Genomic DNA, 15174 nt, shown 5'->3' on the forward strand with positions numbered 1-15174 from the left:
AACCTGGTGTTTGCGTAGGTAACTTGCTTCAATAATTTAATATAGAGCATAATTTCCAAATTTTTTATTCAAGATAGTTCTTCTTGATAAGTTGGTTTACATCACAGTTGGTTTAGCAAAATAATTTATTGAGTGCCTCCACTTAATAGCTAAACTATTGCTTATGAAAACAAAGTTATCTATATCATGTTGATATAGGTTATATACGAAAGTATATTACATTCTCCCCTCACAAGTGGTTTCAGGGTCAGGAACCAAATAATTCTATCTCATTATTATTGATGTGCGGTGTATATTTTGATTAACACCATAACGCACAAAGATGGGTTCTCAAAGTTGAGGAAACAAGTTAGTTTTTCTAACATGAGGAGGAGACAAGATACAATAGTTGAGAAAAAGTTACGTGGAATGAATTATCATGTGTACATCTAGATCCCCAAATAAAATAATATGAACTTGAAGTTCATAAAAGGATAATTCATGTGCAATTTATTGCAAAGCATGCCAGACGCATTTGCTGACCCAAAGAAAGTAACTATATTCTCATTGCAAATGCTCCTATTAAAATAAGTCCTAGAAGGACAAAGTCTATAGTATGCTTGAAGCTTATAGACAAATCGGTTTCAAATAAACTTCTTGATAAAGAAGATGAGAAATGATCTAAATGATCATAACAAAGGAGGCAAGTGATCTAGAAGATCACATGACATAACACTTCATAAAATCTCATGAGAGATTCAGGTACCTGAATATATGAATGATGAGATCTCTATGTTATGTCTTTATGAAAAATAAGGAGGTTGGAACCGATATAAAATGTTTGTCGACGACACCTGTAGTAGCGCTAAATATATATGAGGATCTTAAGTCTGAAGAAACAATTCGAATAGATTTGGTTTCATATGAAAGACATATAGTTTTGAACATGTAGTTCAAACACTTGAAAGTATAAAGTCAATGGTATGTGCAATCAGTTTTCGATATCTTATATGTCTAGCATGACATGAGAACTTGATATGCATCTAAAGTCTATTATATGGCTTATATGACTTAAAAATCCTTGAAGGATTTATATTGCTTAAAGCATATAGAATTCATGGTCATGAAGTACTATATCCTAAATGCAATTTGTGCACATATGTATCTTGCTATAACTATAGGCATGATAATATGATACCAAGAGTTTTCACCTCTATGTGAAGATATTGAACTGACGATTCCAATAAGATCATATGAAGACAATTCATCTCTATCAAGAATGATGATTTCAAGGTGCAATATATTCATTCATGTTAATATGGCTGATTTGTTTATCAAATCTCTATCAAAGATCTTTTGAAGATGGTGCACAAAATTGGAATGCAAATGCTTAAGGATGTGAATTGATGCTCTCATCAGGGGGAGTTAATACGCGTTGTACTCTTTTTCCCATACAAGGTTTTGTCCCACTGGGTTTTCCTTGCAAGGTTTTTAACGAGGCAACCAAAAGGCGTATTATTAGATATGTGTACTCTTTTTCCTTCTCTAGAATTTTTTCCCACTGGATTTTATTTTAGTTAAGGTTTTAACGAGGCACATTATCTGTTGAATAGACATTCAGGGGGAGCGTTATAAATAGAATTCTATTTATGGTGAATGTCCATATTTAGAGAGATTCTAGGGTTTATTACTTGGTGGCTAAGTCACCATCGCCCTATAAATAGAGGGTTCTATTCTATTATAATTCATACCAAATCAATAAGAATTCTCTCTCTCTACTTTTTTCTGCAATACTCTTCTTCTTCTTTTATTGTTTTATAACAGTTTATGTATTTTGGGTGTACTCTAAATATATTTTATGTATATTTGACATGAAATATTTTTTGGACGTCTTCGTGTCTTTACAAACATAATAAAATATAATTTCGTAATGATATACATTAAATAAACAGTGTATATATTTCAAAGTAATTTTTTTGTAAAAATACATGGTATATTCAATGTTGTAGTATTTTTAACTTTTATACTCGATATATAATAGTAATATTTGATATTATTTTATAATTGTTTGATTTCATATGTATATTATTATACTTTATATATTCTAGATTTGAGGTGTATGATTCATTGCCTTTATTTGAGAAGGAATCTTTGGGGATTTAATTATGGGCGAAAAAATAGAAATGATATGTTAGGGTCGACTATTGTCTAGCTTGATTTTAGGGATTTTTATTGAATCTGCTATGCTATGTTAATTTTAGATGCCATAGAATGACAATTAACTATTGCGGCCATGGATATGCAAATTTTCTTTAAATATTGGCTGGTTATGTTTTTTTGGGGCATTTGCATCTATACCCGTTTTTTGTGGCACATTTTAACCTGCGCCCGCTTTGCAAAAAAAATTGCAAGCGTACCCGCTTTTTCGCATAACTTCAGCACACGGGGCTGAAGTAGCAAAGGCAATCACACAAAACTTCAGCATTTTAGTAGCCGGGCCTGAAGTTCAGCTCTAGAGCTGAAGTTTTTGTTTTGTAACTCGCAAACTTCAGCTCTAGAGCTGAAGTTTGCCAGTTATAAAATAAAAACTTCAGCTCTAGAGCTGAAGTTTTATTTTATAAGTTTTTGTTTAGTAATCGGCAAACTTCAGCTCTAGAGCTGAAGTTTTCCAGTTATAAAATAAAAACTTCAGCTCTAGAGCTGAAGTTTTTGTTTAGTAACCCGGAAACTTCAGCTCTAGAGCTGAAGTTTTCAAGTTATAAAATAAAAACTTCAGCTCTAGAGCTGAAGTTTTCCAATTAAAAAATAAAAACTTCAGCTCTAGAGCTGAAGTTTTCAAGTTATAAAATAAAAACTTCAGCTCTAGAGCTGAAGTTTTCCAATTAAAAAATAAAAACTTCAGCTCTAGAGCTGAAGTTTTCAAGTTATAAAATAAAAACTTCAGCTCTAGAGCTGAAGTTTTTGTTTAGTAACCCGGAAACTTCAGCTCTAGAGCTGAAGCTTCCCAGTTATAAAGGGAAGCTGAAGTTTTTTAAAAAGTGGGTACGGATGCAAACAAAAAGACAAAACGGCTACAGGTTAAAAAGGGGCGCCCATATAGGGCGCCCTGTGCAATTTTTACTGTTTTTTTCCTTTTAAGAAAAGACGATTTTCACTAAGCCCTATAGAGCTTACTCTGTTACCTAGCAATTTTTCATATGGACCATAATTTCGATCCATGGGGTGGCCAAAACTGGGCCTTAGAACAAAGAAATGACTAAATCCGGGAGAAATTCAAAAATAGCCAGATTTACCACTGGTCGTTGAAAAATAGCCAAGTTTCAAAAGTCATCGAAATTTAGCCACTTTAGATCTGAGCGAAAACACTGTTCAAAATCCGGAAAAATACGCCCGGCAAATTTTACGGGAGTTCCAGCAAGTATAATTGTCCAGTATAATATACTGGAGTTTGGAGCACTGGTGCTCCAGTCTCCCGCAAATTTTACAGGAGTTAGCAAAGTATACCGGTCCAGCATAATATGCTGGAGTTCGTACACAAATGCACCAGAACTCCCGTATATTATACTGGACCGGTCCCTGTTGCAGCAAAATAGTGGCAATTTTTCATTGACTTGATAAACGCTGACTATTTTTCATTGACCAGTGTGAAAACTGGCTATACCATGATATTTTAACCTAAATCCTAACAGTTCGACAGATTACCTGAATAGGCCCATTGGACATTTGGGGCCTGATAAGAGAAGAGATTTTTACATGGTTGCTCCTTCTTTCAAAAGGAAATTTTACCGCCTACAGCAAAGGTTAACATCTTATTTATTTTAAATAAATACCATTTAAAAAATTATATTCTATAGATACCTTTTAATGTTTATAGCAAAATATCTAATTTTGGTTACCTCCTACCCCTAAGCCACTAAATACGCTATTCAGTTACACTATTTTCTTTCTCTCTTTACTTTGATACATGCCATTCTCTTCCCCATTCCCTGAAAACACGATGCTCAATCTCAAAATTTCTCTCACCCACATCACCTACGTTATCTCCGATCCCAATTTCTCTAATTCCATCGGACGTTGCTTTCTCTTAATTTTTTTAATCTATACCCGATTTGAGCAAACTTCAGACACTACTTCCACTTCCTTCTTCTTCTCTTTTTCTTATTTTCTTTCTTCTCCCTTCTTCTTTGTTGCTATTTGAAAGCTATAGGTATGCTAATATTGGAGAAAGAAGAAACTAAGTGTTTGGATTCTGATAATGTGAATTGTGGGATTTGTTTTGAGGAATATACTATTTTTTTCCGATCGGCGCGCACAACACATGGGTTTTTGCTCGACGGCGGATTCGCCGGAATTAGGGTTTGTTCTTGAACAAAGACGACGGAGTTTGGGGCTGAGCAACTTGATTTTCTGTTAATATATTTCAATGTATTTCCAACGTATCATGCTGTATTTTCATGTATTTTATTGTATTCATTATCTTTTTTTCATTGTAATTCAATGTATCTCGTTATATTCCATGTATTTCATTGTATTCACTGTCTTTTTTTCCATTGTATTTCAATGTATCCGGCTATATTCTATGTATTTCATTGTATTAATTGTCTCGCTATATGCCATGAATGTATTCATATGTTTTTTTCTAATTAATATAATTTATGTATTCAGATGTATTATATAATTTCTCCGAAGATTGCTATGTTTTTGGGGTATTTTTCGGTTGAGAATCTTTTTTATAACTGGAAATACAAATTTTGTGTATTATAATTGAGTTTTTGAGTTATATTAGGAGTCTATTATGTTAATTGATTCACTTTCCGTTTAAAAACAGTATAATCCCATGTTTCACGCCGTGAATACAGTCGAATACATTCGAATACAATAATATGTCCAGCTGTAATCCCATGTTTCATGCCATGAATACAGTCGAATAGACTCGAATACAACAACTGATTAGCTGGACTTCCCTGATTCACGCCTATTTTTGCTATTGTATTCATGAATACAGTAGCTTAAATACATCTAATACATCTTATAACAACAGAAAAAGTATCTACAATCCGTAATATAGCAAATGGTATCTATAGATAGCTATTACACTAAAAGAAGTGCTTTATGAAAATTTCTCTTCCTTTTTCTTAATATTTCTCATTGCTTATCCAGATATGTGCAAACTTCATACCCAATTGAGGGGGAAGTGCACGGTTAGCCACTAATAACATATGTATTTACTTTTAAGCGATTGTTTAAAATGTCTTTAGTCTTTAGCCACTACTTAATAAACTTTAATTGCCCGGACGAAAATACCCTTCTGCTCATGTCCTTAACTTTTGAACTTAACTTTAGGACTTCAGGACTACATGTCCTTAACTTTTGAACTTAACTTCAGAACTTCAGGACTACATGTCATTAACTTTTGAACTTGTAACTGTAAGTTTAGGACCAAGTGTCCTTAACTTTTGAGCTTGTTAGTCTAATAGCATGTTTGGCCAAGCTTTTTTTGGGCCAAAAGTGCTTTTTTTTGCCAAAAGCACTTTTGGCCAAAAATTGAGGCGTTTGGCCAAGCTTCAGGAAGGAAAAAAAGTGCTTTTGAGGAGAAGCAAATGCAGTTTTGGAGAAGCAGAAAAAAGTAGCTTCTCTCCAAAAGCACTTTTCTGAGAAGCACTTTTGAAAAAAATACATTTAGAAGCAGTTTTCAAAAGCTTGGCCAAACACTAATTACTGCTCAAAAGTGTTTTTCAAATTAATTATTCAAACACAAACTGCTTCTCACCAAAAGCACTTTTTTAAAAAGTACTTTTGAGAAAAACACTTCTCAAAATAAGCTGATTTTAGAAGCTTGGCCAAACGGGCTATAAGTTCAGGACCTATTGTCCTTAACTTTTGGGCTTCTTAGCCTAAGTTCAGGACTTATTGTCCTTAACTTTTGAGCTTGTTAGTCTAAGTTCAAGACTTCAGGACCTATTGTCCTTAACTTTTGAACTTGTAACTGTAAGTTCAAGACCTATTGTCCTTAACTTTTGGGTTTCTTAGCCTAAGTTCAGGACCTATTGTCCTTAACTTTTGAACTTGTAACTGTAAGTTCAAGACCTATTGTCCTTAACTTTTAAGCTTGTTAGTCGAAGTTCAGGACCAAGTGTCCTTAACTTTTTGAACTTGTAATTCTAAGTTCAGGACCAAGTGTCCACGCCGCCACCAAACCACTTTAAAAAGTGACTACATGTGCTTCTACGTCACTTGTTCCACGCCGCCACCAAACCAAAAGGCATGATAATTGTTCTTTCAATAGATTCAGATGCTATCTTGTGGGTCAGAATGATGTATTACATTTGATAAAGCAGTCAGCTTGAATGGAAAAGAATGCAAATTTCTGAGTTAATCTAAGTCTCGCGAAGAAACACTAAAGAAGAAAATCCTTCCCGCACAGTTCTTCTCCCTAACATGAAAGAGATAGAAGAAAGGGTAGCACGGTCTTTTCATATTAATTTTAATAGACTAGTGGCTACTATTGCTAAGCATTAAAAATGCTGGATAAAAAGTAAATATCACTTTAAAAAGTGGCTACCCCACACAATTTTTACCCCAATTGAATAAGCAATTCAGTATAGCTGAAGATAGCCCAATAGCCTTTTGGAGAAGGAAGTTTTACATTCCTATGCCACAAAGGAAACCTTATTACCCTCAATGTTTAAGGTTTGACTTAATTACACTTAGTATACCAAATTACCAATTCTATACCATAGTGTATTTTAAGGGTACAATTAATGCAGCGTATATCCCTCCTTAATTCAAGGTACCGTATATCCCACCCCTCCCACGTTTCTCTCTCCCAAATCCTCACCCTCACCCAACAATGAATCGTCATTTTAGTAGAAGTGATAGACGAGGGACAAAAAGTGGTGCATCTACTTCTCAAAAACAAATTGATGAAAGAGAGTGCTTTCTACTAGTCAAGCAAAAGATAATAAGTTTCTTCTACCATCCAGTAACATTTCTATTCACCCACCAGTAAAAGAAACAGATTGCCCCACCCATCAACACTACAATACTCATCATCGCTTTCAGAAAGATGGCCCAACCATCAACTCCAGGACCCAAAGAGCTTCTCAGGCTAGAAAAGTACTTCACTGTGCGACCTGAGAAAATCAGAGCAACATTTGCACCAAGTCCAAACAAAGGATAGAATCTCTTAGCCTCGTCAACAGTCGTAATCTGCAAAAGGAATCACCCAAAACACTTAAATAACAGTGATTTCCCCCATAACACGTTTATGTAGCTTGATTGGTATTTTCGACATAATTGCATTTTTTGCATAAGATTTTGTAGAAGTTTTAGTCGTTTTTATTTGTGAAAACAGAAAACAATACATCTACAATCAGAATACAAATAATCTACAATTCATCTACAAAATATCTACAAACTGGGTTTATTGAATTTTAATATCCCAATTCCCATTCGATTGTAGTTTAATTGGGATTTTCGACATAATTGCGTTTTTGCAGAAGATTTGTAGAAGTTTTAGTCGTTTTTGATTTGTGAAAACAGAAAACAAAGCATCTACAATTAGAATACAAATAATCTACAATTTATCTACAAAATATCTACAAACTGGGTACATTGAATTTTTATATCCCAATTCCCATTCAATTGTAGCATAATTGAGATTTTTGACATAATTGCGTTTTTTCAGAAGATTTATAGAAGTTTTAGCCGTTTTTTATTTGTGAAAACAGAAAATAAAGCATCTACAATCAGAATACAAATAATCTACAATTTATCTACAATTTATCTACAATTTCTGCAATANAATAATACACGGACATACTAATGGATTGGGGCCTTCTCTTATTAGTAGAATACTTAATAGTGTCTCTCAAATTTCTCAAGGTCACTAAGCAAATAGATTGCGGGTCCCTTGACAAATGCTTAAGTTAAATGTTTAGACTCCGGGATAGGTCGTTTAGCGAATTTCACGACCTTCCCCAAAAACAATAAAACGTGTAGTGGCTTTAGGTGCGTACTTTAATAATATCACTTTCCTGAATTCGGGTGCACATTTATGTGACCCAAATCCAAATCTCAACGTAGTCAAAGTGTGTTAACAATCACGGGTGCACTGGTGCGACGTGGTTCGAGATGCATTTTCACAGCGTTGCAATTCTTAAAAATAAAAATGAATGCGGTTTACTAGTAAAAGCACATGGGACATAACATGTTTTGAAATCAGATAAAATCAAATGCAACAGTTGAGCGACCGTGCTAGAACCACGGAACCCGGGAATGCCTAACACCTTCTCCCGGGTTAACAGAATTTCTTACCTGGATTTCTGGCTCGCGGACTGATAACAGAGTCATAATCTCCTCGGGTCGGGATCTAACCGGTGACTTGGGACACCACTAATTTCCTAAGTGGCGACTCTAAAAATTTAATAATAAATCCCGTTCCGATTGTCACTTCAAGTTGGAAATAACTCCCTTTATTATATGGTACTATAAAAGGAGGTGTGACAATGACAAATCCTGGTTCTTTCACAATGTTACATAAATCAGAGGACGGGCGCTTCATGTATGTTTTTGTCGCACTAAATGCATCAATCATAGGATGGAAATACTGTTACCCTATTGTAGTGGTTGATGGGACATTCCTCAAATCATCACACAGAGGAACAATGTTAACAGCTAGCGCACAAGATGCGGCAGGTGAATATGTTGCAGACTCGTACAATAATTATATATGGTATAGATAGTTCTTATCTGTGTATAACAAAAATAACATGTGGATGCTTTCTTATTTGCTTAACCAGGTAAAATTTTTCCACTAGCATACGCTGTTGTAGATTCTGAAAATGATGCTTCCTGGGAATGGTTTTTTGAAATGTTTAGACAGGCTTTTGGGGAAAGGGAAAGGATGTGCATCGTATCGGATCGTCATGCAAGCATATTGAGGGGTGCTTCGATTGTGTATCCAGAGGTATCTCACTGTGTATGCATCTTTCATCTTTGGAATAACATAAAGAAGCAGTTTAAGAAGAACCATGACCGGCTGAGGGAAGTATTTTTTGCAATGGCCAGAGCATACAAAATTGAAGATTTTAATCGCCTCATGCAAGATATGGACAGCATTGATAAGAGGGTAAGGGGTTACCTATTCCAAGTTGGTTATGAAAAGTGGTCTATAGTGCATTCCACTGTTAATAGATCCATGGTGATGACTTCAAATATTGCCGAGTCACTCAATGCAAGGAACAGAGAGGCAAGAGAGCTACCAATCATGAGTTTGCTAGATTACATGATGAATTTGGTTATGGAATGGAATAATACAAATAGAATGACTGCAATGAGTACATTTATTGGCGTAGGAAAAAAATATCATGAAGTACTGAAGGAAAATAGCTATTTGTCACAGAAGATGACGGTAAATATTCTTTTATCATGTCTTACTTCATATGCCGGAGCAACATACTTTGACAAAAATGCATTAATACTTGTCATATCCCTGTTTTAGTTTTACTAATGATATCTATTTAAATTTAGGGAAAATTTTAATGACTAAAACGAAATGCAGAATTCAGAAAATTGACAATCTAAAAATAATTAAATAAGGGAAAAAGGGGTCCTAGGTTTGTAAAAATACATGGATCATCCACGCAACACCCGGTAACCAATTGTACGCGTGGTGTTATCGCATGATCATCATCTCCAAGTCTACCCTTTCCCACCCCGTTAAGGTATTAAAGCGCGGAATAGTATCGTTACTTATTGCATTCTATTACCCGTCCCGATCCTATCAGTTCCGGAGGCATTCGAACTACTAGTCCTAAAGGGAAGGAATTGGGGCTTTTCAGAAGTTCAAGAAAGGATAAAAATCTAGGCGACAATCAAAACATATAGTCAAATAGGGGGAGACAAACAGCAATTACGGCTCAGACATGCCTCCTCACTTAAATGCAAATACATAGCATGACTTCAGATACTGGTTAGGTCTTTAATTAAACTTAATAAAGGTTGGGGGGGATGTTGGTGACCATGCTGAATCTGGGGACTTCGTGCCTCATTTTCTGCAAAACAAAAGGTTAGACCCTTTTCCCCCACCGGACTCGACTATTTAATGTCAATAATTAGCATAACAAAGCATTTAGTTCTCCAAATAAATGCATAGAACGTGGTAGCGTCCGTTTGGGTTTCAAGGAAACCTAGTGGACTTTTGACAAGGCTATCTTAAAGAGTCATTATGCGGACAACATAACTGACTCGGCTAAGTTTGACCATGATGCATGCACAATTTTAAAGAGAAATGGTTTCTATGGGGTATTAGACAAGGTACCTTGAGCGGACAACTCAAGAGGGAAAGGCGCGGAACCGTCGACTACACCGTTGATCGACTAGTTTTACCGCAAATATGCCTTTGCCAAATTTAGGGGGTGATAATATCGGAAGAGCGCAACCACTCATTATAAGCGTTGCTATGGTCTTTTGTTTGGCACGAGTGGAATATGATGTCGAAAAAATACAATACAATAATTAACAAATTGTCATGTACTTTCACGTTCATAAAATAATGGTTACAATAATTGCAGTTTTTCAACAGTATTGAAGTAAAGCGATAAAAGAAAGCATTAAAGAAAAGAAACAAAGAACCAAGTTAGTTTTGCAATAGAAGAAAGAATAAATACTTAAAAACAAGTAAAGACATGTAAAGAAGCATGAAGTCACAAATAGCATGAAATGGTAAAAGCCTTAAAGAAGTCCCAGCAGAGTCGCCATGCTGTCGAAGCCCCCTTTTTCTTTAAAAGGCGAAATCGGGTTTACCACATTTGGGAGGACAACTCTCTTCCCTTTTGGAAATTGGGTTTTGGAGTTTGAAGAGTCGCTACCTAATGATTAAGTGCATTAGGACACTAAGAAGGGTTGAGTTGAATAACCAGAGTTTGGGTAAGGGCTAAAAATTATCTCGAGGGGAAGGTGTTAGGCACCCCTCAAGATCCACTAGTGTGGTTCCCGACCATGCTACAATTGTGACTTTAAAGCAAATAAGCATACAAGTCAATTTCACATAAAGACTGCAAGTGGGTATGTATAACGGTTACTAAGCATGTTGAAATTTGAATAGGTGACTTCCTAGTTATTGGCAAGAATGTCTAAATGCAAAAAAATAGGATCAAGTAATGAATACAAATTATCAAATAAGGAAGGGAATGAGCAGAAAATTTTAGAGGAAAGGACAGTGCGAAAATTAAAGGGGGAATTTTAATGACTAAAACGAAATGCAGAATTCTGAAAATTGACAATCTAAAAATAATTAAATAAGGGAAAAAGGGGTCCTAGGTTTGTAAAAATACATGGATCATCCACGCAACACCCGGTAACCAATCGTACGCGTGGTGTTATCGCGTGATCATCATCTCCATGTCTACCATTTCCTACCCCGTTAAGGTATTAAAGCGCGGAATAATATCGTTACTTATTGCATGCTATTACCCGTNCCCCCCCCCCCCCCCCCTTCCCCTAAATCTCTAAAAATTCACACAAACACAAAGGAACTAATGTGTTTTTTTACTTTTTTACGCAAAAATAACGTTGAAATTTATGCTCTATAACTAAAAAGAAAATACTCTTTAATTTTTATTGGTTGAAAAAGAAAGTATTCTAATTTCTACATCATAAAAATTAAGTACTCATTTTATTGAAATAAAAGAAAATACTTTTTCTACATCATGAAAAATACTCATTTTGTAGAAATGAAAAAAAACACGTTTTTTGTTGAAATGAAAAATACTTTCTCTAAGAAAGTATTTTTTTTGTTAATATTGAAAAATACTCATTTGTTGAAATGAAAAAAAAAATCTATCTATAACATGAAAAGAAAGTACTATTAATAATCTTTTTATTTAGGGTGGGGTGGCCGGGTGGAGGGGGGTTTGGTAGGTGGGTTGGGGTTGTGTGGGGTGGGGGTTTGGGTGGGTGGGGGTGGGGTGGTGGAGTGGGTTGGTGGAGTTTGATGGGGATGGAAAATAGGGTGGGGAAGGTTAAGAAGGAGTTTTGGAAAATATTTTTCCTTCTCTTAATACGGAAAACATTTTCCTTCCAATTGGAGGAAAATGAATTCATGAGGAAAATATTTTTCAAAACATTTAGGCCAACCAAACATGAAAAAATTGGAAAACATTTCGGAAAATGTTTTCCTCCATACCAAACACACCCTTAATTGTTTATGTCGTCATACCAAATTGAGACTTATCAACTTCTTTAGGTTTTTCTAATTAATGTGCAAACAATCTCTACAATTAGTTTTAAGAATATTTTTCTGGTACAAAAAAAAACATAACTCTTGAGTTATACTCATTTATTTATAAAAAACAAAACCAATCAATCAAAATCAATCTATATGGAATTAAATCAGTAGATGGAACATGCTTTTCAACAGTACCATATGAATTGAAAATATCGTTTCATTGACGTGTAGAAATTATAAATTAAGTCCTAGTCTGTGGACACATAGGAATTACATGCATGGCCATGGCCATGATCAGCTTCAAATATAGGAGTATATAGTTTTCCCAACTTATAAATACACAAATCTTTCCTTTTTTAATACAAACATTTTCTTGAATTATAGACTCCCTATAAATTGAAAATTTGCAGATGTAACGAAATGAAATTTATATTTTGGCTAACATAAGCATAGCAACAACCTTTGTCACAATACTTGCATGCGCCAATTATGTACCAAAACCACGATTTAGTTATACTTGTGGATTGTGTCTAAATACCTAACCCCTTACACACCTTCACATTCTTTCTTTAAGGGTGGCCGTGGATGAGGTCAGAGACGGAGCCAAGATTTAAAGTTTATGGGTTTAGGGCTCTAATTCTTTCTAAGTTATTCAGGATTCGATTGAATCTATAGCTGACACACTAACTCCGCCCCTGAATGAGGCAATGTCAAAGTTACATGGTACGAAGAGAGTTCAATAGAATCCATTTTATCTGAGAGTCATACTATGCAAATATTAGGATAAAAGAAAATATATTGAATCTCAAGTGTGTCTTTTTTTTTTTTCCAATTTTTCAAGTTAGAATTTTTTGGGCTGCCACGGGTGGGGAGGAAGGTGGAAAGTAGGGTTTCGTTGAACAGCAGAAATACAAGAAGAAGAAAAAAAATTAAGCGCAACAAAAGGAAGAGAGAAATGCAAAGAAATGATGAAATTAAAGTTTAGCTTTGTTGAATGAAGTTGGAGAAGCATGAAGCAAGAACACCTTTTTCAAGACTTTGATGAGAACCACTAAGCTTGGCCTTTTACTGGCTCTGGATAGACTCAAAGCTTGACCCTTCTTTGTATCGTTCTCACAACACCTTGTCATTATTTGGTTTGATTCTTCATTGAAATTCTCCCATAACATATCCATTTTCTCCTCTTCTTCTTCTTCTTCTTCTTCTTCTACTTCCTCTTCATGATTATGACTTTGTTCATCTTCAATCATTCTCTTCATTGCAGCAGCACCTTCTATGTATGAGAAACTCTTTCTTTGGTTAATATAGTTGGACTTGTTGGATATTAATGGAGACATGTCAAATTTTTCTTCATGATCAACTTCTTTCTTTGTAGATGCAATAATATGATCATTTCTAGGGTTTTTTTCGAGGGGACCGGAGGCAATGGATGTTGTCCTCCATAAAGGTGGTGATTCAATGAAACATGGTGGTGTATTGGTGATTGTTGGAAAGCTAAAATCATCTTGAGGAGCCATGGTTTGTCTAGCTATGGTGTTTGTAAATAAGACGACTATGAAAAAAGTATTATTTGGGTGGTTTTGTTTTGGTGTGGAATGTTTTGGGGTTAGTTTGTATTTTGGGGAAAAGTTTTAGTTCAACTACTTCAATCTTGTACTTAATATTTTCTTTTATATGAAGAATATAGGAGTGTACACGGGTCCCATTTTTTACAACTGTGATTGTATAATATTTCGATGAATTATTTATTTCTATATCAAGTATTAGGGATATATATTGTAGGGCTCAAAAATATTAAAGTTTGGTCATTACTTGAGACAGGTGATTATCCCCGTAATATTGAATCAATTAATTTCTTGAGAGTATGGATTAGTACAATTCCAACACGAAAACTGTGATTGACATAATCTTGTCGATTTCTTGTTTCAGGTGATGATTTTCAGTCTCTTAGGTGAATAGAAATTATTAAGTCTTCTTATTTTTTAATAATATATTGTATACAATTATGATAAATAGAAAAACAAAACAAAAAATGACCCAAAAAAAAAGGCACTATCTACTCTTTGGTCATCTCTTTAGCTCTCATCCGTGCTTTTGAACCTAAAACACCAATAGTACCTCTGGGATGAAGAATTAGTTGGTATCTGAAACAGTATCTTTGTGGATATGGTAATCTATGCATGAAAAATTGTATATGACAAATTAGTCTAATATTCTAATATTTACATTTCTCTTAGATACTGGGTAATGGAGTACTATTTTTTCATTATATTAGTAAATTCTATATATTCTTTGAATTGTTTATTTTTATCTCATTTTATATTTTGTGTATTTCAGTTTTCTTTTTGTCAATTCCAAATGTCTAATTAAATACACACCATACATATCAAGCGTTTACTTCTATCATTGTAAATAGAAGCATACATGTTAGATTAGTTAGGATTTTTGTTTTTTAAACCAATAATAGTACAAGTGTTTTTTAATTGAGTTCTAGAAAATGTTGGGACCTCAAAACTAAAGAAGAATTAACCTAAATAGCTGTCCATCCACCCACTTAAACAAAAAATAGCTCACGGATCACAGAAGTATAATATATGTATAATCAATATATAATATGTGTATAATTTATGTATAGCGATTAAGAAAATTAAACATTATATTTGGCCGGCTATTTGTATCTAAACCGTACATAGGGGAAAGGGTGAGAAAATTGGATCTAATATCTCGAGTATGTCCCTTATGAATGTGTTTTATTCTATAAGTTGAATATGTAAGCATTAAGGAAAAATTCTGGGTCCTACAATTTTCCTGTGGCTGTGACAAATGGAAAAATTATTATTTTCTGAAGGACCAAAAAGAGCTATAATGAGATTGTTGGGTTTTTAAGGTATTTAATTAATATATTAAATACTTAAAAGAGGTGAATGGGAAATGGAGGGAAATGAAATTTTTGAGTGAAATTTTAA

At 34.4% G+C, this 15174-nt stretch overlaps 2 protein-coding genes across 2 annotated transcripts; one reads left to right on the plus strand and one right to left on the minus strand.

The window, feature by feature from the left end:
- The first annotated feature begins 8486 nt into the window (after window positions 1-8486).
- LOC109242572 (protein FAR1-RELATED SEQUENCE 3-like) lies at window positions 8487-9481 on the plus strand. Its single transcript, XM_019409415.1, has 2 exons — window positions 8487-8676; window positions 8781-9481. The coding sequence occupies exons 1-2, from the start codon at window positions 8487-8489 to the stop codon at window positions 9479-9481; spliced, it is 891 nt and encodes a 296-aa protein (XP_019264960.1).
- Window positions 9482-13182: 3701 nt separating this feature from the next.
- On the minus strand, window positions 13183-13725 carry LOC109242573. The gene has a single exon (XM_019409416.1). The coding sequence runs from the start codon at window positions 13723-13725 to the stop codon at window positions 13183-13185; it is 543 nt and encodes a 180-aa protein (XP_019264961.1).
- Window positions 13726-15174: the final 1449 nt, after the last annotated feature.

Source organism: Nicotiana attenuata, unplaced genomic scaffold (assembly GCF_001879085.1).
Source record: "Nicotiana attenuata strain UT unplaced genomic scaffold, NIATTr2, whole genome shotgun sequence".
Classification (NCBI taxonomy): domain Eukaryota; kingdom Viridiplantae; phylum Streptophyta; class Magnoliopsida; order Solanales; family Solanaceae; genus Nicotiana; species Nicotiana attenuata.

Coding starts and splice junctions, on each gene's coding strand:
- LOC109242572 (XM_019409415.1), top strand. CDS start 8,487: ATGACAAATCCTGGTTCTTTCACAATGTTACATAAATCAGAGGACGGG. Junction 8,677..8,780: donor TAGCGCACAAGATGCGGCAG/GTGAATATGTTG, acceptor TTGCTTAACCAG/GTAAAATTTTTCCACTAGCA.
- LOC109242573 (XM_019409416.1), bottom strand. CDS start 13,725: ATGGCTCCTCAAGATGATTTTAGCTTTCCAACAATCACCAATACACCA.